General features: G+C 36.3%; 1 protein-coding gene across 21 annotated transcripts in view; it reads left to right on the top strand.

Moving 5' to 3' along the window:
- Nucleotides 1–25,986, top strand: part of CACNA1D (calcium voltage-gated channel subunit alpha1 D) — a 240,574-nt gene that overhangs the window by 126,100 nt on the left and 88,488 nt on the right. For 11 of the 21 annotated variants that reach the window (XM_052776103.1, XM_052776094.1, XM_052776091.1 and 8 more), the window contains exons 8-10: nt 3,856–3,959; nt 16,156–16,325; nt 25,796–25,883. In XM_052776103.1, the coding sequence (XP_052632063.1) occupies nt 3,856–3,959; nt 16,156–16,325; nt 25,796–25,883 (362 nt within the window). Of the gene's footprint in view, nt 1–3,855; nt 3,960–4,464; nt 4,569–16,155; nt 16,326–25,795; nt 25,884–25,986 lie in introns of all 21 variants that reach the window. The other 10 variants (XM_052776107.1, XM_052776092.1, XM_052776106.1 and 7 more) reach the window with 2 other exon arrangements.

Below are 25,986 nucleotides of genomic sequence, written 5' to 3' on the forward strand. Positions count from 1 at the left end.
TCAGTTCAAAATTCTTTTCAAAGATGTTTAAACATACTAATCTAATTTAACATCTGTATGAAAGGAGTGAAAATGCCAGACCACAGCCAAAAGTGGCATCTCTGGAGAATAAGCCTTTTTAAACACTTAACTGAGTAGTACACATCTATTGTTATGGTGAAACAGAATTAAGTGATATGAAAAATACTTTGTCCTTCATATCATCCATCCTCCGGTTGATGTGATGGGCAAACTAATTAGAACTGAAATCCAAACAGTAAGACTAGCTCTGGAAAAAGGCACAAAGAATGGCAAGAAGGATGGTACTCGAGGCTGTTTTTGCAATAGGTGTTATGAATGCTAGAAGCTTAATGGACTAGAAAAGAGATGGGACAAGTCCATTGAGAGCCATTAAATAAATATGACACATCCTTTGGTATAGTACATCCCTGAGCCACAGAGGGTGGGAGTCTTACAAGACTTTTTGCTGAGGATTTGAGACATGATATCGCCTAGATTTCGTGGTGTTACTTTAGCATAGTTCAGGGGCTTTTATTGTTTATGTTTCTTAGCTGCAACTTCCAATGCATCTGGAATTTGTGTCTTCATAACTCATTCTTCTGCACTTTGGGTGAGAAGTCAGCATTAATCCTTTCAATTGAAAATACCTTGTTTCTGAGGAAAGAGATTTTCCTGTGCTCATATATTAACAAGGTCTGCCTCAATTTTTAATCAGAAGGCAAACTGACTCCTTTAATCTTTCTTTAATTGAAAGTTATGGAAAATGCCACTTGACATGCATGAAAGGAGCAGCAAAGTTTTCCAAAAGGAATGGACTTCTTTTTATACTTCATCTCTGGTATTAATGCAATCAGAAATATTACTTCCTGAATAGAAATTACAATGCATTACTTGAATAGAGTTTCATTGTCTCCAGAATTAAATGGTAACATTCTTGAGTAGATGCAGTTTCAGGCTGTTGCTTTTAGGAATTCAATCTTAGATTAGTGCCAAGGTGTTCTACTAGATTAAGGGTTCCTGAGGTAGGTATGCTTTTGAATTAGTTCAGCATCTGCCCAAATCAAAGCATTTTTTCTAGCACTGGTTAGCTGCAGTTTCCAATTTTTACATCACAGGGCATTAGTCCTAGATGGATTAGCCTAAAACAATGTTCTTAAAATCAAACTGCATAAATGAGAAGGAATTTTTTTCATATGTTATGTACTATAAAGTGAATGAAGGAAATGCAAATCACAGTTGCCTATGCTAATAGAGCATGGAAATTTCAATTTTGCTCCTGGGTTACTAAGTTAACACAATGCTTGGCTTCTTGAATATGTTCTCTTTGTGAGCAAGAAGAGTGTATCAGGTTGGATTGCAGTGATTCCCAGAGCTCTTTTTTCTCAAATTAAAATTGCAAGTATTATTCTTCCAGGTTTTTCAAAAAGATTGATAGCAGGAAAATGTTGGCATCCACACCAGATGAATTTATGCCTTCACTCTGAACTCTGGTGACTTGCAGACGACTGTTTGCTAATGGTATAGTTCAGTTAGATGCAAAATGCATTCATAGGTATTTGAATATAATCAAAACATTCGCTCTTATCAGCTATTGTTAGAAAAACGCTTTGCCTGTATCATATGAATAATTTCTATGAACCAAACTCAATTCTAAAGTAATAAAATAATTATGAATATGCATTTTAAAAAACCATTGAGTAAATTTTATTCCTAAACCTTAAGGCCAGATGCCTACAATTGAAAGAAGATGCAAAGGGCAACATACACTGGGACAAAGCAGAAGTTCAGTCTGGCCAATAGGGTATTTTAGTTAATACCTGAGCCTCTTCATTGTTGAGACTTCTCAAACGTAGGGGACTTTCTCTGAAGGAATGGGCATGAATGATAAAAACCAAAACACCACAACCGATCTCCTTAGCATAGACACCTGACATGCTAAGTATTGCTAAAAGTATTGCACAGGAGACTAAATATAAGTAGGTCAGTATAATGACAGCATTATGAAAGACTTTATTTTCCATATGAATATGCTGTTGCAGAATTGGACTATGGAAACATGGGATCTTTTAAAATTGAAGGTAATGATCCCAGCTTTTCTGAATGGCTATAACCCGTCTCCATTTTAATTTCTCCAAAATATAGTTTTATTGAAATTAAAAGGAAAAAAATCCAAATAAAAGATATATTTTGCAGTTTTCCTTTTTTTCCTAGCAAGTCTAAGTAATTTTAAGATATTTTCAGTACCTCAGTTCAATTACTAAAGCATTTTAAAAGATGATACACGGAGAGATTATTTTAAAGGATGCATGAAGAAGTTGTGTAAAATAATACTCCTTCTTTACTTAGGAAGTTTGTTTAGTTAGTATAAAGTGGCATTATTACAGATCACCATTGAAGAAAACTGCCTATGGGTCTTAACCTGCAAAGACTTAATGCATGTGCTTATATCTAACTATCCAGAGGACCACTTTGCAGAAACTGAAATTATGATACATTTTTAAAAGATAGAGGAAAAAATAAAATAAGTAGTACAGTTTGAAAAACGTTTGTTCCCATGTTTAATATGTCTATTCCAACAGAGATGTTTAGGACAGGAGTCAAACTTGACTATCAATAGAGCTCAAAGCCTAATCACAAGTTTCAGATACAACAAATACAACAGCATTCACAGAAGAGGAAAAAGGTTTGCCCCAAAATTGTTCTATAATATCCATATGGATATCCTATAATATCCATATCCATATCAAGACCATATCCGGTCTTGAATGCTCATGCAATTTTTGTCTGCTGAATTTTCATGGCTAAAAAGCATCTTAAGAAGAATCTAATGCAAACTTGTCAGTATAAACAAAAAAGCCAGAATAATTCCTCTCCCACAAAAGACATTTCCAAGAAGTTCCAAGTCAGAATTTTAACTTATCAAAATGTCTTTTTGCACCTGAATGCTACCCACAAAAACAATTTCCCTCTGTTTGAAAATACTTGTTTTTCTGAATAGGCTTTTTTTTGATTTTTGTGGATATGTTTAAGTCCATCTTCTGATAGCTATAATGAGCTTGCTATGAATAGACAGTGGAAAAGGTCTTTATAGAAAAGCTTGTGTGAGTCTATAAAGAATGTATTTGAAGCTCAGGTACTTCAACCTTACTTAAAAAAAAAAAAAACGACAAAACCGTAACAACTTTTAAAACTTCATTTAACCTTGATCTTGATATATTTTTTGTTCAGAAGTGTTTCTGGAATATTTCCATGTTTCCAATATGTTTCTAAAATTTGATTTCAATTTTTCATTTTCCTAAAATTGTGTTCATGTTTTTACAGAAATTCATTCTCATGTATTTCTTTTTGAATTAATTAAAAATGTCTGACTGCATCCAGTTGTAGTATTTCAGGAAAAAAATATTGAAATTCCATGTAACAGAAAAAATAATATTGCTTGTACTATTGAGATACCTATTACTGTTTCTTTTCTCAAAGGATCATTCATGTAGCTAGGATAGATATGAAATAAAAATCCTAATATTTCAATATACTTTGTAAGCATCATTTTAATTAGTAAAATTTGAAATTTAGTTCATGTTCTAGGTGTTAAAGAACAGAACTGTTGCAGTGATCCCTTTATGTTTGGTAATATTTTTGATCTGAATGCTAGGTTCGCTCAGTATTTTGTTTTAGAGCATGTATTAGAAATGCAAAGTGAATGTGGCCAGTGCCTTCATTCTTGTATTGTTCCTTGAATACTGACTGAATGCATAGAATGCTATCTCACCTGAATAATTAAATTCTCTTTTTCTCTGACTCTTCACTGCTGTTACTACAGTGATCTACTCTATAAGATCATCTTATTTCTTGCAGATGAATGATGCTATGGGATTTGAATTGCCATGGGTGTATTTTGTCAGTCTCGTCATCTTTGGGTCATTTTTCGTACTAAATCTTGTTCTTGGTGTATTGAGCGGGTAAGCATACACCTTTTTCATCATGAAGGCAGAGTCCTGAATTCAGTTGCCATGAACACACAGGTTATTTTATACAGGTGAGACTTCAGTTGTGATGACATCTTTTAATAAACCTCTATTTCTTCCTCCTCTAATTAGAACAGACACAGTTTTCCGTAGCTATCATACAAATAACATACAAATACCAAAATCAGAGTTTAGACGTACCAGTATATATTCTTCATGTCCATCCTTGTGGCAAAATTATAGAAAGGACTAATAATTCTCCTGCACTTATTTAAATGTTATTTTAAATCATCTTCTAAGGCATCATATCTACAACATAATTTGGGTAAGTAAAGAAGTTAAACAAATGTTCGTTGATTTTTTTTTTTTTTTTTTTTTTTTAAGAACTGAATAAGCCATAAACTTTCAGTGTTGAAACCTACGTGATCTGGCAGCTGCAAAAAGGACTCTGCTGTTTAATGAATGACTGAATCATAACTTATTTCCTTACATTTTACAGGTAAATGATGCAATAGGATGTGAGTGGCCATGGATCTATTTTGTTAGTCTTATCATCCTTGGCTCATTTTTCGTACTTAACCTGGTTCTTGGTGTACTTAGTGGGTAAGCAGTTGAGTTAACATTGTGTATGCTACTGCTATTTGTAAGATGGCCTCTGCATTTACTCAAGCTTCTCAGTGATGGCTTTTTTGCATGCACTTGAGATTCTTATGTCATCCTACCAGTGTTTGCTCTTTTGACTGAACTGTGTGATTCTAGTGCCTGTATCTGTCTGACATCACGTTCACCATGCTTGCCAAAAATATTCATTAAATGAGGCACTAATCTCCTTATCCTATAATGTTCCTGCAGGGAGAAACATTATTTTGCACACAGAGATGGGTGGTATACCTGTACAAATATTCTCCCCTATAGTTACAGACAAGTGTCCTTTTCTGAAAGCCCAACTTTTGCTTTTGTTCAAATATCCATAAAGTAATTGAAGTGTTATTTGTGTTTACCAGTCACGTTGCAAAATATTTTTAATGAGTGTTTCAAGTTCTGTCTTACAGAAAGAGTATGACTAGGTTATGTTGACACAAAGTGTTTAGTGCTTCATGTATTGTATAGCTGTGTACTGCTGTGACAACCTGCACCAGCAAGCTGATATATTATCAATAATCAAGTATCAATTTTATATACTTGTCAGTGGGAGGTTGTCACAGGTTTTTGTTGGTTTGTGTACTCCAGACTCCAGCCAAGAACTAAAGTGGCGTCAGTTTTAGCTGTATAGTGTGGTTTAAAACTGTAGGTTATGGCAACAGTTTGCAAGGTTTTCTACTTAAAAAGCCCCCTTACTGAGGTTACAACTCTACTTCCTTTGCCAGTTCCTGGTTTCTAGCACACTTGAGCTTGGGAAACTCCAGTTTATGGTAAAGATATTTTCTAATAAATAAATAAAAGATCCTGCTAGCATTTGAATACTAAAAGAAAATTATTATACTTGTATGTATTAACTTTTAGTTATACCACAAACAATATTGTTCTGGCAATCTTAGGCAAGCTGTGCCGTCTTTGTTAGCCAACAGAAAAACTTCTCTTGCATAGAAAGCAGCCTGACACCGTAGTTGGTGATGTCATCAGACTGCTGATTGTGTGCACAGCCCTATTCATGGCTTTGCCACGTTGTACATTAGATTTGAAAGGAATTATAATGCATTATTACATTCCTGGAAATCGGGCAATCTAACAGTATTTCCAGTTACTGATATGATAACTACATTACAACAGCATTTTTATCTGATGAGTGGTTTTACAGTGTGTTTTTTAAAATCATAAGTCATTTATCTGTGCACAGATTACTGTTGCACACAGGTAACTAGGGAAAGCAGAGTTTTACCTTACTGTCAGAATCGCTTTACAAAGCGGATGTTTAAAAGCAAAGAGGTAGCACTAAAAACACATTGCTGATTTTTAGATTTAATTTCTTCCTTCTAAGACCTACGCAGTAAAGTCTGATTTATAGTCATATCGACTTTGTTTTATTCAGAGACAAATGTGTAAATTGTTGCAAAACTAAAGGCCTAGCTTTCATGTCACAGCCATACTGGACAAAAGAAATAAGAAAGAAAAGGACAGATAAATGAGGGTAGTTGTGGTGTAATTTATTTCTTCTTTTGATGCTGTTACCTAATGTTGCTTTGTGACTAGACTTCCCACTAAAGTCATTAGAGGATTAAGTTTTCACAGTTCCTTTCCCTGGCCCTTAAGAAGGTCATAAGAAGCAATTAGTTTTCTTCCTGTTGTGCAGAGGTGTCCTGTGGTAACAGTTAACTAAATATTCCCCTTTTCCCTTGCATGACTCCAATTGTTATTGGTTTCAGATTTTAACATTTTTAAAAATAATTTGTGGGGAAAGTAATGCCAGATTTGGTATTCTGTTGCACATGTTCATTTCTACTGAAGCCTTGGAAATTTAGAGACACCCTCACAGCTAAGCTTTACATTTGGTTTAATATATTTAAAATACTTTATAAGGTTTGCAACTTTATATGTATGATATTTTTTGAAATATGGAGTTGTTCTTTAGACGCTGTTACAATGCAAGGGAATAGGTGTCCCCTTGTCCTTGGGTTTCATTCAGCAGACAAGAAATCACCACTGATTTCTAGGTATTGCTTGATCTGCAGAGCTCTAGTGCTCTTCAGAACCATTGCTGGCTTGCCTTCGATTTCCAGTGAACAGAAATGGCAGTGTCAAGTGTGATGTGAAATCTTCTTAAATTCATAAAGTCATTCATTCCTAAATTTATTTTCTGTCATAGTGTCACCTAACTGCAGTGTCACTAGAGTGCTCAGGGTGCTTGATGAATTGTTTGAATCCATGTTTGCCCTAAATACATGAAAAAGCCTTCCTAACACTCCATTTTTGTGTCTTCTATGCCGAAGAAAATGATACTAGTGAACTGAGATGTGAATATAAATCTCACCAAAGATTGACGTTGAGAGCTGAAGGAGAAAGGAAAAGAGAGGATTCCTAAAAGATACATATCATACCAAACTAATGTTTGGTACACAAGTAAAGAAAATGTCCTGGCATACTTGTTTGAAACTCTGACAAGGACCAGTGTGGAATACTGTTACACTGATTTATTATGATCACTAAATGCCATTTGTATATAAATAACAAATATTTTTCACATATTTTCTGTTTAGACCTACCTGTCTAAATTTTATGGGTAAAAATGTTGTACTAGTAAAATCCTATGGCTGTGTTTGTATTCCTTAGTAGAAAGCTAATATTTTTCATTCTGAGCCAGGCATTGAATATGTAACACATGCATTCTTTGGGTTTTTTATGAGTTACTAGCTTTTACGTTTTATGCTCTTAAAACCATAGCATGAAACTTGGTTTATGATAAATCTACAAAGAAAGTTAAATTTTACTAAACCAATCAAACTTCAAGAATGCAAAAATTATGCCAACTTACTTGAAAAGCATGGCTTTGCATACAGATTTTGGAAATAGAATCTGAATGCCTAATACACCTTTTCTGTATGAAAGTGTTACTTCCTGTAATATCAAGTTATGCTGTGTACATTTAAATCTGCCTGCTGTTTTGATCTGTTTGCAGTTTTAAAATATTCATTCATTCTCTTTGCACTCCTTTGTTACTCTGTGACCATCTGCCCCTTTGTATTTCTGTAATGCCTTTTGTGCACTGCATGTTTGATGTATTTAGATACTGTACAAATGGATGAGAATGATGATTTGGGAGATCTTTTGTTTTACGTCTAGCCATTTCTGAAGGTGAGTATTTCCTCGAGGTCCATGTCAGTTTTTGCCTGGTGAAGGTGACATTCTTAAAAACAGAGTTCATATTTTTAATAGCAGATGCGTAAATTAATAGAAATAACGTGTGTGTGGAATCTGCATGTGGTAAATATTTTAATTTCTGCATGGAAGCTGACTGTGGAGATTTTTTTTTTCTAAATACACCCTTGAATTACAAGGATGGAGGGAATTCATAGGCTTGAGGTAATTCAGCTTTTTCAAAATACTCTAATTTTTACTATGTATTAGACACTAGTATTATTCACATTAATCTCAAAGTGAATTCTCAATTGAAAAGCTATTTCAGTTTGCAGGACTCTACAGGAAAAGGCATTCTAGAAAAAGACTCCAGGTCAGGTTTTAGAAATGGCTCCAAATCCAGCTCAGGCTGTAGTTCCATCTCAGAAATTATGGACCCAGCTTTAAAAAAGACACCAGAAATGGTTCCAGCTCCAGCAATGATCTGTACAAATTTTCCTAGACCCAGCTCTAGAGATGCTTTCCAGAAATAGGCTCTAGATTCAGCTCTAGAAAGGGATTGTGAGATAAACACCTCTAGAGCAGCTTTAGTAAAGGCCTCTACAAAGAACTCCAGAAAGGGCTATGGGAAAGGGCTCCAGAACATGCTCTAAATCCATCTCCCATAAATGGCTGGGCAATTGAGCCTAGATCCAGCTCTGGAAAAGACCTCAAGAAATGGCCCTTGTCCTGCTCTGGGAAAGGGCTCTAAGATTGGCCTAAGATCTATTTCTGGAAAGTGCTTTGGAAATGGCTCTAGAGCCAACTATAGATGTGGCTCTAGGAAAGGGCTCTAGTGATGGCTCTTGGTCCGACTTCAACAGAGGGTTCTGAAGAAGGCGATAACTTTGGCCTGAGAACAGAGTTGACAAACAGCTCCTCCCCAAACATTTTAGAAAAAAATTGGCTCTAGATCCAGCTCCAGAAATGTATCTGGTAATGTGTTTGGAAGTGTGGTTCAAAACATGTGCATGTTAGTAATTTCTTTCAGCACAGTGAATTTCTTAGGAATCTAGCTGGACACCTGGAACTGTCAGCTGATCTTTCACCATAACACTGCATTTTTGAATTCTTTCAATATTTGGAAATACAGAGCAAAATGCTTGCAGCTCTGGAAAGCTGCCATAGGTGTACTCGGATATCTTTGCATTTTCATTATCTTGGGCTGGTCTGCATTTTGCTTATTCACATTACAAATTTAAATCTGTATGTGGCTCCAAATAATTGTTTTAGCTCCTAGAAATTGCAGGGTGATCATGACACAGTCACATTCTATTTTGATTGCTATGTCTTTTGAGCCAGAAGCAGGGAGTGGGTTCAGTCTGTAAGAGATACTAGAGGATCTTTTTTTTCCTTTGTAAAAATTCCACTGCTTGTGATGGAAGGATTAGGCAGTGCATCTTTGGGGCAACTTCAGACTTGATGGAATGGCAGAGAAATTGCCATGGAGGAGCTGCCCAGCAATTCTAGCTCTGTGAAGGGTGGTGGACTGCTTCAAGAGCCTTTTTCACATGTAGCTTTGGTTACATACAGTGTGTGTAACAGGTATATACTGGGCCTGTGTTCTCTGAAGTCATGAAATACTAGGCGTGGAAGTTGGGAGCTGAGGACAGGCCTCCTCCAAATATTCCAGGATAAAAGACCAGAGCATATCATGACTATTGGTGCAAGAGACAGTGAATTGAAATTAGGAAGTTACAAATGATAAAATTAAGGTTATTAGAAAATTAACAAGTAAAGCTAAACCTTAAAAAAGGGAATTGAGAGATACTCACCCCCCCTGAAAGTACCTTTAAAATTGTGTTGAAAGTTAAAATAAATATGCCAGTAATTTAGCATGCATTAAACTGTTTTACTATGAAGAGAGAAAATAATGAATTATAAAACTTCATAACTTATTTATCAAGAGGCATGGCTTTTAATGATGCATATTAATATATTCCTGAAGATAGCCCTTATCACTAGGGGATGGCTTCCGCTGACAGCATTTTCTACTTAAGGCATTAGTATTTCTTTGGGTAGCCATGGGAACAAATAAGACCTTTCAAACACACTTTAATGAATCTCTGTAAGTTGAATTTATTGCCTTGCTAAAGGACAGCAAAGCATAAGCTTTGACATGTCCTTACATACATCCTCCTACATGCAAGTCTTGCAGGTTACTAAGAGAATGTTAATTTTTTCCATTTCTTTCCCACAGTATTATTTGCAATGTATGTACATAATGTTTCTAAAAGCTAAGAGTACGTACTCATCCATGCTAATGTCATGGCAATATCTGTCAATTAATGTCATATAAAATATGTTGGCACAGATAAGCTTATACACCCAAGAACTGTTGTCTACAGTATATATGGAAAAAATTGTAGAAAAAGACATTTGAATAATGATGCACTAAATAGAAAACGGCAGTGAACTGTCATCCATAGTCTTTCAGCAAAAGAGAAATGAACTGGTTTTGACAGTGTTCCTTTTCACAGCAGAGGGAAGGCTTAGTAAAATAAAAAAGTTATGGATAAAAATTTAACTCCCTCACATAGATAAACAGAATATACATTCAAAAAGAGGAGAGGGACTTCAGCTCTAGATCTCAGCAGGTTATGAGCTAAAGCGGGTTCTTTTTGATTGCTGTGTGGCTGGTAAAAATAAAGCTCAAACACAAATAGATATAAAACAAGGAAATATTATCCTTGATTGATCAATTGAATATACTAACAAAAAATAATCAGCAAATACTTTCAGTTGTATACAGCAGTAACTCTAACCAACTGCTTTAGACAGAGACCACTAAAGTCAATGGGAGTAGTTCAGTATTCTTGAATAAGAACTGATTTTATTTCAGTCCTGTTTGAACTTATCATACCAAGGCTTCTTAGGGATTAGTCCTGTGAGATGCTTGCTGATCAGCTACTGCCAGGTAACAAACCACATCAGTTTCCAAAACCGTGTTGACAGTGCACATCGCGATGGTCAGGTGAATACACTCTGCGTTACGGTCCTGTGCTCAGTACTGCCAGTTCTTCCTCTAAGAAATCCAGTGTGTCCTGAGCCAAACAGGTCTCTACTCAGGACAGAATGAGCACATCTTAATATATAGATATAATAACAGTCTGAAACATCAGATCTTAGGGTTTTTTGCTCTATCAAATTGTTCCCTATCTTGCTGTTCCCCCAGATGATCTCATTGCATTCATTTGCGCTCTGGCACAAAATGCTGTACAGGCCCTCTGCTACGCAGAGGTTGTGCTGGAGCCATTGAATATACACTTTGTCAATTGCTAACGAACTATATAGAAATAACTATGGGTAGGTAACACTGGTTTGCATTTCCCCATCAAGAACCCAATGCTCCTTGCTCAAGGAAAATTCCTGCTAGAATTTTTTGTGTGCTGCAGAAATAATTCTACAGTGTTCAGCCTATGAGTTTTTATTATCTCTAAAAGAAGAGGTAACAACCATGTATACAAATATCCAGCAATTAAAGATGTGATGTTACTTAACCTTTTTTATGTTTCTCTAAATCTGTTACACATTACACCCAGCTGTGAGCTGTTGTCTGTGCTCATCTGTACAGTTTGAGCAGTTTGAGTTCTCTGATTTGATTCTGCTAATTTGTTGGTTGGTATGGTTACCACTGTGTGAAACCTCTTCTGTGAGTCTGGTGGCCAACACTGTACTCCTGTGAGTACATTTTTGTTATTATGTGACTGTGCTCTGTGAATAAATGAGAGTCTAGGATGTCTGGGTGACAGTTCTACATATAGCATTAGCATAACACTTTCCACATACCAGACCCTGTGCGCAGTAAGTTGCATACTGCAGTAGATGAATTCTCTCTCTCACTGCGTTTGCAGTGACACAGAGGGGCAGCCATATAGCCAGTGAAGAATTAGTATACTGGTTTATGCTTAGACATTGAAGGCAACTGTTTATTTCCTAACATCAATGCCTAGTGATGCACAGGAAGTACAGCAACACTCATGTTGCTGCACAACCCCCCTTATGAAAAGTGTCTAGCCTTTAGCATGGAAGAACTTTCAGCGGATGGGAAGCCAGTATAGCTGTCTCCTTAGTTATTATGTCTGTGAATTACAGTGAGAAGGGACAAATTGTCATCTTAGGATTTTTGGTTAATATAACCCTGCCTCAAATTAAGGTGTGAGAACCAGAGAGCTGTAATTGAGTCCCAGTAGGTACTCCTTGCTGCCACCTCTACCCTGTTGTATCCAGCCATTCCCAGCAGATGCATATACCAGCAGAAGTTATTTCGCTCTGTTGAAGAAAGAAAAACCTGGCATGAAAATGATTGCCCCAGACTATTGAAGCATGACCTCAAACCCTGCATTTTATATGCTTCAGCCTCAACAACCATTGATGATGATGGCGGTGCGCCTAAACAGGGAACTGAGATCATCTTTCTGCAGGAACACAAGGAGTTTTGGGGCAATAGAAATAAAACTTGCATTTTATATAGTAGTTTAGTTATCACTAAGAATAAGTTAGATTATGTAGGTGAGTCTCCATAGAATGCTTTATTTTGCAAGTGATGTCTCCTTTCTGCTGCAGGTGCAATTGACTTATTTATGCTATGGCTGCGATTTGAAGCTTTACTCAGTTTATAGGATATTGTCATATGCTGCAATTTTTAGTCATATTTAACTAGATCAAAATTAGGCTGGCTAGGGCTGGGTCATCTGATTTATTTGCATTTGCGGTGAAATCAAAAACTGAATTGCCTCCATCTACATAGCAATAGACTGTTTTGAAGAAAAGATATTTTTGAAGGCAAACAGGTAGTTATACAAGGTGGTATTATACAAGTTATGCATGTCCACTTTATAAGATTCTTCAGAAGTAGAGCTTTGCAAAAAGCTCTTTCTAGACCTGCTAGCCTAAAGTCTTAATTTTGAAGCATATTATCCTTTAAACTATGAGACAATAGTAGTCTTGGCTTTTTCTAGTAGTTGAAATTAGGACAAAAACATGTTCACTGAGTCCTATGCTTTATGAAAACTACTTAAATCCATTTTATTTTTAAACTGAAATTTTATAGGCAATAGGCCTGATTTTAATTTTATATATGCTGGTGTCAAATCAGAATAGCTCCTCAGGATTTTTCAGTTTGCAACTTGGGTGGAGACTGATTTAAAACGTATTTTAGTGGAAAGGTCCTTATGAATGCTAGCATAGTCACAGCAGCCCTTTGAATACAATTTTTGTCAGTTTAGTCAATGAACAGTCCCCCCACCCCCACCCCCCCAAATATATACTTTCAAATGCCAGATCCAGGTCATTTTATCAATCCAGAACGTAACATGTATTTTGAAGTTAGCTTTTAGCACAGGCATTTGTGAAATCAAATATTGACAGAGCTTGAGTCCACTTACCACAATTAAGGTGCCACTTCCTAAGCCTGTCAATTTCATAGGCTTCTGGACTGAGTACTGGCTGATGACAGTCGGGGAGGCCACTTCAGGCCATCAGTCTAACCATGTTGGTACCTACGCTGCCTGCACAACCAAAAGCTTTTTCTTTCTGCCCTGGACCCAGCCTATGCTCTCCATAGCTGTGAAATGCCACACAAGCAGCTTTCTTATTCCTCCTTCCAGGAGAACAGCCGATGTCTATATATCTGTGTCTAAATATTCAAATATCTTGTCTAAATTTCTTTGTCAGAAGCTTTAAAAAGCCAATGTCTCTTCCTCATCGCACCCCCATCATCTTTTTCAAATAACTTCTTGTTTCTTGGAAAAAAAAATGCGTTTGTTCTGCTAACAAGAAACTCATTACATTCCAATTCCATTTAATTCCACTTTCTTATTCATGGTATTTCAGTAAAAGGAAATATGTACATATGTGCGTCTGAGGGATGTCACTTCATTGTGACTCTGGTAGAAAAAATACCATAGAGCCAGATTCCTCCCTCCCCTAAAGAAAATGCAGTATTCTCAGGCATTATACTTCCTTGCAAACAGGTTTTAAAAATAAAAGTAAAATTTTTAAATATCATGGAAATTAAACACCATTGCAACTCCCCCTACTAATAAATTGCAGCAGCATTTAACAAGACAATGTCTGACTTCTGTGCTGTAGTAAAGGGAAAGGTCATAGTTAGCTGTGTATATAAAAACTGTGTTTAATTCTCTGCATGCAGCCATTTTAATGTAAAGTCAAAGTTAAAAGTTGGTTCAGTCATGGATGAAGTGCTGTTGAAAGTATCAGCCTTGCCAACTGTTTCATTTTTAAATGATTTCTTTCACTTCACTCCATAAAATAACAGCAACTTTCATTTTACTTTACCCACACACATCACATATCCTTCACCCTAACGAAAAACGCCCAAAGAACTTAACTGAACAAAACACGAATACTCAGTAAAAGCTAGCAAGGCTTGTTACTTCTGATTTCATACTATGCCGTGATAGTTCTTTTTTCAAAGATACTGCCTATGGAATGAGAGTCACGAGTATGTTGCCTCAATCAGATGTAAAGGATGTACTGTCTCTGAGAGAGCTTAAACCCACCATTCCAGAAACCAAACAATTTCTTATAGGCTTGTGACATCATCTGCCAAAACAATGAAATCTTTTTCTTTTTTTCTTTTTTTTTTTTTTTTAAAAGCAATTATCCCTCAGAGAGATCTGTTGAGCTCGCTGTCTTTCACAAGCATTTTTGTGAAGAGATGGCCTTTTGAAGGACCTTGTCCTTGGATGCTAGGTGAAGGGTAGCAAATGCAAAGCAAGCACTGGCATTCTTCAGCTTCATTACAGTGCCATCAGATGGAACAGGATGATCTCCACATGCCAAACCAAATTTTTGTTGAATTAAGTCCTCAACTGTAAAAGGTGTAGTGCCTGCCTCTTAGCTTTTGCAACAGAAAGCTTTTTAGCTTCCACAACATAACATTAAAAAAAAATACAAAATCTGTATGGTTGTATGTAAAGAGTTTAACTCTTAAATTTACTAATGTCAAAGCAGAAATTTAGTGTTTAAAAGATGTGTTTGAAGGCTGTAAATAAAACAATAAAAATAAAATAAACCTGGAGAGATTATATTTTTGCAATTCCAAATAAGTAATGTCTTTCACTGACCTGAAATACTACGTTGAAAAATTATAAGACTTTCTATTATCCTGCTGTATTTTGTTAGCAGGGCAACATCATATTGATAATTGTGTTCACCTTGTTAAAATATTTTGCAGGTCTCACACTAATTTCCTAATATTTTTCCACTTGAAAAAGGATATTATTGAGTGCCTTAATAAATTTCCCCTTGAGAGTGTGTTAATTGGGGAATATTTTCAAGTGAAAGTTCACAATAAATAAAGGGGTTGCAAATTCATAGTAAATGAAATTACTATAACCATTTTTTAGGTTTAATTTCAGCCCTATTGTAAGATTAACAGGTTAATCAGGACAAGCTTTATTTTAAATCCTGACTCAGTACATAGTTACAATACAGTTCAAAAGATGCTTGCCTACCCCTAATCATACCTATTGATACTCGGATAAACTGGAAAATGTTTGATCCTTCTAGTGAAGGGAGTTACGTATTTGGAGCTGTGTATCACACCCAATGTTGTAATAATGTTGGCATGTGAAATGTCATGGTACAAGAATTTACTTGATAATTGTCTTGAGTCATATGTCATTAGGGAATCATAGACTCATAGGGTAATTCAGGTTGGAAGAGACCTCCATAGGCCATTTTATCCAATCTCCTTCTCAAAGAGCATGACTTAATTATTTTAATTATCGTTCCATGAGAATCTAAGGATTGACCCAAATCACGAACTAAACTAGACAGACAATCAAATACATTGTCTTGAGATTGGGACAATGAGACAGAGGATTCAGTTTATATAAAAGGATGTGTTTCTGATCTGTGAGATCGGGATTTCTGGGTTCTGTTACAGAGAGCAAAGGGGCAAAACATCCAGATCTTAAACAACACAGGTGTCTATGCATGATGTAATTGAGAGAGCACATTAGTGGAATTCTGTGAACCATGCACTGAAATAAGTATGTTTGGACATGGCCAATAAACTGTGGCTGGAAGAGGAAGGATTTTAGAAACGGCTGCCAGAATTTCCTTTTCCAATATGGGAAGAGTCAAGAATACTGCCTGTTTTTCAGTTGAATCTTAAAAGCTCTGGAAGTTTTGATGTAACGGGATAGGGATTTGCCATGACTTCTTTGCACCACTGTCTTGTTTTCAAAGAAGCTCTCAAATCGTCAGTGTAGTTTATTCAGTTCATTTTCTATGTCAGTATGTTATTCTGCAATGTCAAGATCTAGGCCAAAATGCCTGGGAGTTTGACAATCAGGGGTTTTTTTTCTGCTTTATTTGAATTTGATAGAGAATTTTCCAAGGAAAGAGAAAAAGCCAAGGCCCGAGGGGACTTTCAGAAGCTACGTGAAAAACAGCAGCTTGAAGAAGATCTGAAGGGATATTTAGACTGGATTACACAGGCGGAAGACATTGACCCTGAGAATGATGAAGAGGTTGATGAAGAAGGCAAGCGGAACAGTACGTGTTCTTTACTCTGTACTACTTCTGTGTGGGACAGTTTGACTGCTTTTAAGGGTGTTACACTGGGGTGAATACAGCCTATCTGATGTAGCTTGTGATTTCCAGTTTGCAAAAATGTTTGTTAGCAGGGTAATCATGTCCGTTAATATATTGATGCTTAGTCATGGAAGATAGTTCAGAATCTTACAACAAAATTCTGCTCTGAGCTGTCAATGTCAAAATCATTGTCTGCATTCAATCATTACTGAGACTTAAAAATTTTGCTTTATTTGTGTTCTGTAAAAAGTTAGTGCTTATAAGCAATATGCCATTAAGTGTCATTTTAAATCCTTAGTGAAGAAGGAATATGTGTTTGCCTGTAGGTGCATGCAATAGAAAAAATAATAATATGAAAAGCTTAAAAAATATGACCAAAACTACAGTCAAGAAACAACCTTGTGCTAATAGTGAGGATTTTTTTGAGATTTGAAGTAGGGAAATGACTTTCTGGATCTTTCTTTTTGATATCCAAGAAAACTATATAAAATCTTTTTTTGCTAGATGTATTAACTGAGTGTGAAATAAATGAAATCTTGTGAGATTTTTGTTTGACACTAAGAAATATAATTATCACTTACTTACAACATATTTATTCGATGGTAGTGTATAGAGTATTATGGGAAAGGTAATTTATGCTGTAGTGGCCCTCTAGTGCTTCTGACCTGAGTCCTAATGCAAAGGAACAAGTTAGTTTCATGATATTGCAACAACTGCAAAAGTTATAATAGATTTCTCTATGTCAGAAATTTCGAGTAAGGGTAGTATTTTATTGCCATAGTTTAGTAGAGATTATTTTAGCCTCTTAGCCATGTTTACATAGTAGTGGTTAAAATTTTCATGAGAACTTTAGGTGCTGTACATAAATGAGAACATGGATTCAGGATGTGGCTTATGATTTAATACTAAATGTAAGATTAAAGTCCAAATTTCAGTATATATACTAATGCTAAATAGCACCTTATTATTCACATGATACTCCAGAAAGTCATGGTATTTATTCATTTAGATACCAGAGTATATAGAAGAAAATGCACCTGCAAGTGGTTTGTCAAAGGCAACTCAGAATATTATTTTTCTGTGTTGAAATAATACATTATTACTGTTCTTTTTCTTTAGTGCTGCTAATTTGTTGTGAACTATTCTTTTAAACCATAGTACTTTTCAGAAGTAGTAAAATAGTGAAAATTACGTGGTTTGATACTGAGGTATCTGGTTTTAAACTTATCTCTGTATTGCATGTAGTGAAGTTTTTAAAAATCTTTATATTTTTGAGTTTCAGAATTTTATTAGTCCTTTAGTTTGTAATAAAAGCAGGGTATGAATCTGTGTTACTGACTGGAAGGAAGCAATGACTTTATGAGAGGCTGGAAGGCAACTTGTGGGTTGATGTTGATGCCAGCATCACCCAGAAAAGAATAATTTATGTCTATATAAAAACCTGTAGCACAGAGTTTTTATCTTGAGCAGAGCAAAAAAGCCAAAGAGTTCACTACACTTTGATATTGCTACTAATGTTGTGTGGAAGGAATACAGAAACTGTGGGTTTGAGTATCAGTATAAAAGCCTAAGACTGAGAAGTAAAAGATTGCACACTTTATGGAGCAAATACACTTTGTACCAGACTGCCATGCAGATTTGTAGGTGATGCCGAATTTGCACAGAGCATTGGACAACCATGCTGTCAGCTATGGTGCTGATGGACTTGGTTTGTGTGTCTGCAGGTGAAATCCCAGGAACTTCTTCCATCCTGTTCAAATTGGATGTTTTTTAACGTGCTGCAAAAGAACCATTTGCTCCACTGTTCTTTAAACAGCTTCTAGGTCATATAGGCCTTTCATAAATCAAAAATACTTGTTTACATAGTTGTTGATTTTGAGAGAGCTTTTGGCTCTAAACTGTTAACTTAGACATAATTTTAGGGTAAGTTAGGAGTTGGAGGAGATTTGCAGAGTAAAATTAGGAGAAGGAAAGTAATTAAAGGAACTTTAAAGCAAATCCCAATAATTTATTTTCAGGCATGAATATGTATTTTGAATGGAAATTTCCAGCGAATAGGCAATCTCCTAGCACTCCTGGGTTTGTGCACATGTGCTTAAATATGTGGTTTGGAATTTCATTTTTAATGTCAGCTGCAAGACACTGTAAAGGAGAAAGGGTTGCTGAATTTCTCCACCTCCTTGCATTCAAGACATGCTCTGCTGAATATCACATTGCATGGGGAGGTATGATGAGAGACAGCACAAGCTATCTATCCAGTTATTCTGTGGGAAGGTTTTGGTTTAGGAGCATAGTTATGAAAATGAGATACCTGTTTGGGAGTCAGGTGAAATTTAGCTAGTTATCACCAAGTTTATAATCTTGAGTAGCAAGCTTAGGAAATAAATTTAGTCCCCATATACTGGTGATGTGTTTCTAGAACTGTCTTTGAAGCATAAGGTAGGGCTGGGTCCCAAGATAGGCAGAATAATAATTTTCAGGCTTCTAGGCATCTAGCTACGTCCCTACTTTGAATACCTGAACCTCTGGGTGATCAAGATTACTGCTGATTTATGGTGATGGAAGATCACCATAATGTTCTTCAACGATATAGAGCAGCTCTGGATTTAGGATACAGAAGATCTCTCTATGGCAGGAAAAGGTACAGATTTCAAAGGCGGCTATATCAGTAATTAATAGCTTCTTACATAATCCTTTAAAAATGTAGTTTAGGTTCCTGCAACCCCAGCATTTTTAAATTTCTAACCAGAGAAGTCATTAAGTCATTTATATATGAACCCCCTGTATCTGTACATCTCTGTTGCTGATAGTGGGCAGGTATTCAGTGCTGTTGAATAATGGAGTATCTTTTAGCTACTAGAATTGTAAATATGCCTTTAGTAAAAGTTAAGTCTTTATTATGAACCAATAGCTAGTTACCCTGAAGTCAATGAAAAAAACTTCCATTGACTTCAAGCATTGCGAATTTAGCTCAAAATGCAAAAATCAGTGGGAGGTGAGGGGTTTAGCTCTAATAAGTTATGCTGCCGGTAACTTCAATTTGTTTTGCCTAACGTTGCTTGTGTTGTATATATGCACACATTTTTATTTTTTGCGTTGCAACTGCTGCCACCTACTGTGTAAATACTGGGATTACATGTACTTAACGCGAAGGGGTTACATTGGCTGACTTAATGGAAGAGAAGAAGAAAAGCAGACTTAGTTGCTTTGGTCGTTCTTCCAATAAACGTGGTAAAACATGTTCTGATTTGCAGTTGAACTTTCTTTTGTGCCAATACTGCATCTGATGTGTTAGCTTTTGAAAGCACATATTGTATGCGTTTTCTGTAACAAAGACATATACGTCTTTAGCATGTAGACACTCATGCATGCAGTTCTGCTGTTTTAAGTGCATGTTTGAAATAGACTGGTGCTGCAGTGCTCTACCTTCCTAAAGTGTAGTCTTTAATTTGTTTAGATTTCCACTGAAGTTTCTTTCTCTGTGACTGTTCTTGTTGAAGCATAGGTTTTCTTTTTCCAAAGTCAGGTAAACCAGATAAAAAATGTATTTTAAATTCAGGTGTGAAGAATTTAATTAAAGTATTTTACAAGCTTTATAATGGATCATAGTGTAAGCTTAGAACAGTATGATGATAATATTTACTCTTTATTTATAATACTTTTAATGTAGAATCTAACAAAACATAACAAACTTTTACTGTATCTCCTCTTGTTATTGATGGTTTTGTTTCTGTAATTTGTGTTTTATTCAATTTCTTTCCCACCCACAGTGGAGATGGACAGGGGTTTTAGAGTATGATAGTTATTTTCAAATCTACACTCTTTTAATACTGGCAAATGTATTGATTTGACATAATTACAACGGTAGTAATTAGGAGATCTAGTTTTAATCCTACCTACAACGAAGTTATTGGAGCAACTGACTTCCTTGCTGTCCTAAGAATCACTATTGTGGCTCAGACTGAGGCTGACAAATCTGATCTGGTTACTTTAGAGAATGCAGAATATTAAGTCAGAAGTTGCTAGGACCCGATGGACAAATTTTCTACAAATACTGAGTCTGCTTGAAATTATTTGTGTAACAATATATATTTTCTAATATCTCACACAGCTTTAAAGGCTGGAATAATTTTTCCATAAAAATTGCTAAAAGGCAGTGGTTGCAATTTTACTTTGGATATGCCCTTAAACACACAGGTTCAGGTTCTGATGTCAGTCATGAAGCAACATGGAACCGGCTGAAAACTGGCCTGTCATCTGCTGGCCGCAAATGCTGTCTCGCTACTAGTACCTGACCTTGCTAGTCAAAAGCATTCTCAAGCACGTGTGCAGTGACTTCATTTCATCTGTGTCTTGCAGGGCAGGTATACCTTTTATGAGTAGGATTTTTCCAAAGTGCAAATCGGTGGCCTAAGTCTGTTACTTTCTGTATTTGTGAGACTACTACACTGATCTGAGTAGCTCAAATTTAAGACTACCACTGGATTAGAAATCCCACCCTAAATAGTTTCCTTTGCATTACCTCTATTTCTATTAAAAGCACCACATCTGTAGAGCATACAACATTCCCAAGATTCATAGTGCCATCCTTCATGCTAGAAGTGGTAGGTTCAGTGATGCTTCTGTAATGAAGACTGATTATTTTGCTCTCCTTCTACTGCTATGCAACCATTCAACCTTATATTGAGCTTCCATGGGCTGCCTATAAAAAGAGAGAGCCTGTAAGAATGTTTGTTGATAGCATCAACATTAAATCTGCACTATGAAAACAGATACCTTGCTACAGTACCATGTAGAACATCTTCTAGTCAGCTCCTCCTTAAACTGAATTTACCCTGAGGAGCTTCACAGTCAGAATAGATAATACCACTGCTTTCTGAGTGTTTTCTGGGCATACAGCAGACTTAAGAAAATTTGAGATACATTTGCAATGATAATGTTGCCTCTTTGGGCATTTTTTTTTGTTGTTCTGTTTTCCTGTTTGATTACCTCAAAAATTTGGTGTAAAGGATTCAGAAAATCCATGTACTGATTTGAGAAAGAATTAGGACAATTTTGGAGCTCATGGAATTGGTTGGATGTTACTAGCAGACAGAAGATGAGCATTTTTGCAAGGTTGATCTAAAATTTTGCCAGTATAGTATCTTTTTTAATAATTGTAAGATTTTCTTCACTAGCTATTACTGATTATCTGACTAGCTGTGCAGATGACTCCACTTCTGCAGCTCTTTTCCTTCAGCATGTGTAACCAGAAAGCTACCCAATGTGCATCAGTGTGGAAATGAGATCAGTCTATGGATCAAAAATGCATAGCTGAAGTTGAACCAGTTTAAAATATTAATTATATACTTTCTAGAGGAAAACATTTCCAACAACAATACTTGCCACCACAATTCAATAATTCAGGGTGTAATTTAGCCTGCTTCTGGATTCTACAGTGACACTAAATCGTCATACCGCAGGATTATGGAATTTATTTCTTCCAGCTCCAGCTGGCTAGGACATGCCAATGCTGACGGATACTGACTTGCTCTTAGCTATGCATTAGTTATATTATGTCCCGGAGTGGAGTTTGAAATCCCTGCTCCAAAACCTGAAAACTGTTTAGAGAAATAGTGAACATTATAAGATGAGAAAAACAATCTATTTTCTTATCCGCAGAAATAAAATGTAGTAGTTGATATATTTGACCTATTTTCTATATACTCAGGAAAGTATTAAGCTGCATGCTGTATGGGTTGCTTATATTGCCTAATGCAAGCATTCTTTTGTTTGAAACCAGTTGCCATAATTGAAGAGAGCTGATACTATCTAGAAATCTAGATAATCTTTCCGGAAGGATGCCAGTAAAATAAAGGCAAAAGGTGAATAGAGAGTAGAGAAAATTTGGTATCTTCTTTTGAATACTGGAGTACCAGTTTAAAGATCTCAAAGCTGGCCTTACTGAGATCAGACGGTCTTTCAAAAGTTCATTCTGTGTGCTGTACTTTACTGAATGAACACCGCCTTTAAAAAGCTGTGGTCATGAAACTGAGTCTTTTCAAGACTTGCCACGTTGCTTGTATTAATGAGAGTGGATGTGGTCATGCAGTGTTGCTGTTTTCTTCTGGCTAAAGTTTTAATGACTTGCTAGCATTGCTGGAGCTAGACTTCCACATGGTGCCTTTCTTAGTGCTTCTGTCAAGTTTTTCTTTTGGCATATAAACTACAGTGTAATGATAGCTCAATTTCTAATGTAAACTGAACTGTCTATGGTTCTTTTTTTCCTCTTCCATTTTTGTAACACAGCACCTGCAAGTGTCGTGGCTCACTCACTCCCTGCCCCCCCAGTGGGATGGGGGAGAAAATTGGGAAAAGTAAAACTCATGGGTTGAGATGAGAACAGTTTAATAGAATTAAAAAGAAAAAACTAATAATGATAATGATAACACTAATAAAGTGACAGCAGTAATGATAAAAGGATTGGAATATACAAATGATGCACAGTGCAATTGCTCACCACCTGCTGATCGATGCCCAGTTAGTCCCAGAGCAGTGATCCCCCTGCCCCCACTCCTCCCAGTTTCTATACTAGATATGACGTCACACGGTATGGAATACCCCTTTGGCCACTTTGGGTCAGGTGCCCTGGCTGTGTCCTGTGCCAACTTCTTGTGCCCCTCCAGCTTTCTCGCTGGCTGGGCATGAGAAGCTGAAAAAGCCTTGAATTTAGACTAAACATTACTTAGCAACAACTGAAAACATAAGGGTTATCAACATTCTTCTCATACTGAACTCAAAACACAGCACTGTACCAGCTACTAGGAAGACAATTAACTCTATCCCAGCTGAAACCAGGACAGCAAGTCACTAATAGAGCTAGAGCAGTAGCCCTATCTGAAATAGTAACATTCTGGCTGTATTTCATAATTAGCTGAACTGACACTGTCTTCAGTAAGGACAAAGATTCCCCCCCTCTCCCCACTTTGGTACTTTGTTTTTCTTCATACGGTCATGTTCAAAATGGGCTGGTATTTCTTACTGTGGGTTAACGCATCAAGTCTGGGTAGATTTGAATTAAAATTATATTACTTTACACTTATTCTTTTAAAAATTGTTTGGCATGTGTTAAAACAAACAGCATTTGTGTGACACTGAGTGACACTTTGTGAGGAACTGGATTCTGGGTACTGCTTTTAGATGAGGGAAGGGTTGATAAATTCGAAACACAAGTGTGAGACACATTGCCCATATGTAATGCTTGCAAAAGTGGGCCTAACTCTGTTTTCGTGGCAGCGCCTAATAGCAGTGTATGAAACAAGACTTCTGCACTCATATTTTGAAGTCGCTCATCACAAGTGCTAAAAAGTTCATCATTAGGTGGCTATAATGTTATGTTTCCTAACAGCGTGCAAGTCACTCAGCACAAGACAACTATTTCAGTTCTTTACCAGACACGGAAACTCCTTGCATTTATTGCAAAAGACCCTGACATTTTTAAATAAAAACTATTTGTTCTGAAGACCTGAGACTATGTCTGAAATTTTTAATTTTTTTTTTTCTTAAAACCTTTGAAATTTTAATACTTGAATTTTTGGATATCATCAAAGATTGTTTGCTTTACTTTTGAATGAAATTCCTTTTGAACTCTGAGACTGTAAGCTGTGAAGTTCATACAAGACTAGCAATATTCATTTTTTTAAACTGATTTATAAAAGAGAAGCATGATATTAGAATTGAGGCACTTGCAGGTGCTAACCAGGGATTTTTCATATATAAAGCGATTACAGTAATATTTTAAAAGAATCATCAAAATAGAAGAACCTTGTGAAAGAAGGTTTTGCTGTGCTTACTGCCTGAAGTGCCTTGTTTATTCAAACACCTGCATGGACATTTTGGATCTTTGTTATGCCAACCCTGTGTTTAACATTTCATGTAATGGTGACTTATATTTATGGGGACAGATTCTCAGATGTTGCAAATAGTAGCTGAGCATCTAGCCTGCATAGACCTGTCAGTCTCTCAACTTGGATGGAATTGATGGGTATGGAAACCAAACTACCATTTACCACTTCCATGTGTCTCTATGTCAGTGTGGAGGCAATATAGAGGCTGCGGAGAGAAACTGTTACTAACATTTCTCATTTTGTACCTGATCTGTAAGAAAATCAGAAAATTCAGGGCCTGATTCTTGAGTCTCACTTAAATTAAGACATGTGTAATTAAGCCTGCTTTAAACCTCCTTTAGGCTACCAAAATAGTGAGACATCCCTAACAGAAATAGGCATTGCAGCCCTTCTGCCTTCAGTAGTCTCAGTCCACAGGCATTGGCTTAAAACCTCTCCAACAAAACAAACCAACCAAACAAAAAACCAAACAAGCAAACCATCAAAACAGGAGAAGGTACACCCAGGAACACCTTTAAGATACTCTGTTTTTCTTTTGTTCTTGCTGTTCTACAGTAATTTCACTGCATCTACCACCTCTCTTACTTTTTCCTAATTTATATGGTATTTCTACTGTATAAACCAACATCATTAATTTTATACTTTTCTTGTTCCTGAGGCCTCCTTTCATGCTTGCTTTACAGACATGGAAGTAGTGTTCTCCCCTAAGAAGTACTGAGAACTTCAGCTGTTCATCATTTCCTAACACCTTTTGACATATGTTGTCCTCCCTCTATTTCAGTTGATTTGAAGATAAATGGTGATGACCAATCTGCAAATGAGTTTTGTCTAAAAAACCACTAGCTACAATTGCTAACTATTCAGTAATGATCCGCTGTATGTACAGTAATTTGCTCTATAACAAATGTAATAATCCCCTTTTTATTAGTAGTAATTGTCATCATACTTTGTAGTACCCATTCTGCCATTCCCAGTGCTCCTTCCTCTCTGCTCATATAGTATTTGCAGGCACAATTACTTTCTAGCATCTTACTTTGGTAATTCATAATGGAATTAAAAGCATGGAGTGGTCAGTATGATCAGAGTGTGATAGTTTCTATTTTAAAAAGAGCTTTGATGACATTTCTTGGAATTAGCAAGCATGTTAACAACACAAACTGATAAGCACCTCCAAAGTGTTAGCAGAAGACTTCTTAAAATGAAAGGTCACAAAATCTAGCTCAGGGTTATTTCCTCACTAGGGGCAGCATGGTCTTTGTTACAAAACTCCTCTACATTGTATTCTGTAGTGCATTTTCAACAGTTATGTTGAATTAATGGAAAGAAACAAAAAAAGCTGCAATACACTCTGGAATTCTGTGTGCTTTCTTTTCTTATAAGAGGAGGACTGATGAAGTGTCCATATTCATCTGCTATTCCTCAGATCTTCCAAGCTCTCATTAGACCTGCAAAAAGTGGAGGCATTCTTGCAATAGAACAAGAGATCACATTCTGTGTAATGCCTTGTCTGGCTATCAATCTAAAGCAGTTTCTGTCTCCTAACAGCAAGCATGCCCACCAGTGAAACTGAATCAGTGAACACAGAGAATGTGAGTGGAGAAGGAGAGAACCCAGCATGCTGTGGGAGTTTATGGTGAGTACATGGACTGCTTTCAAGTACCCACCCTCATAATCTCAAAATTTAAAAGAATCATTCTTTCCCCATTGTTTATTTAGCCCAAACTGCTTTCAAGTAG

The sequence above is a fragment of the Harpia harpyja genome, chromosome Z, assembly GCF_026419915.1.
Source record: "Harpia harpyja isolate bHarHar1 chromosome Z, bHarHar1 primary haplotype, whole genome shotgun sequence".
Lineage (NCBI taxonomy): Eukaryota > Metazoa > Chordata > Aves > Accipitriformes > Accipitridae > Harpia > Harpia harpyja.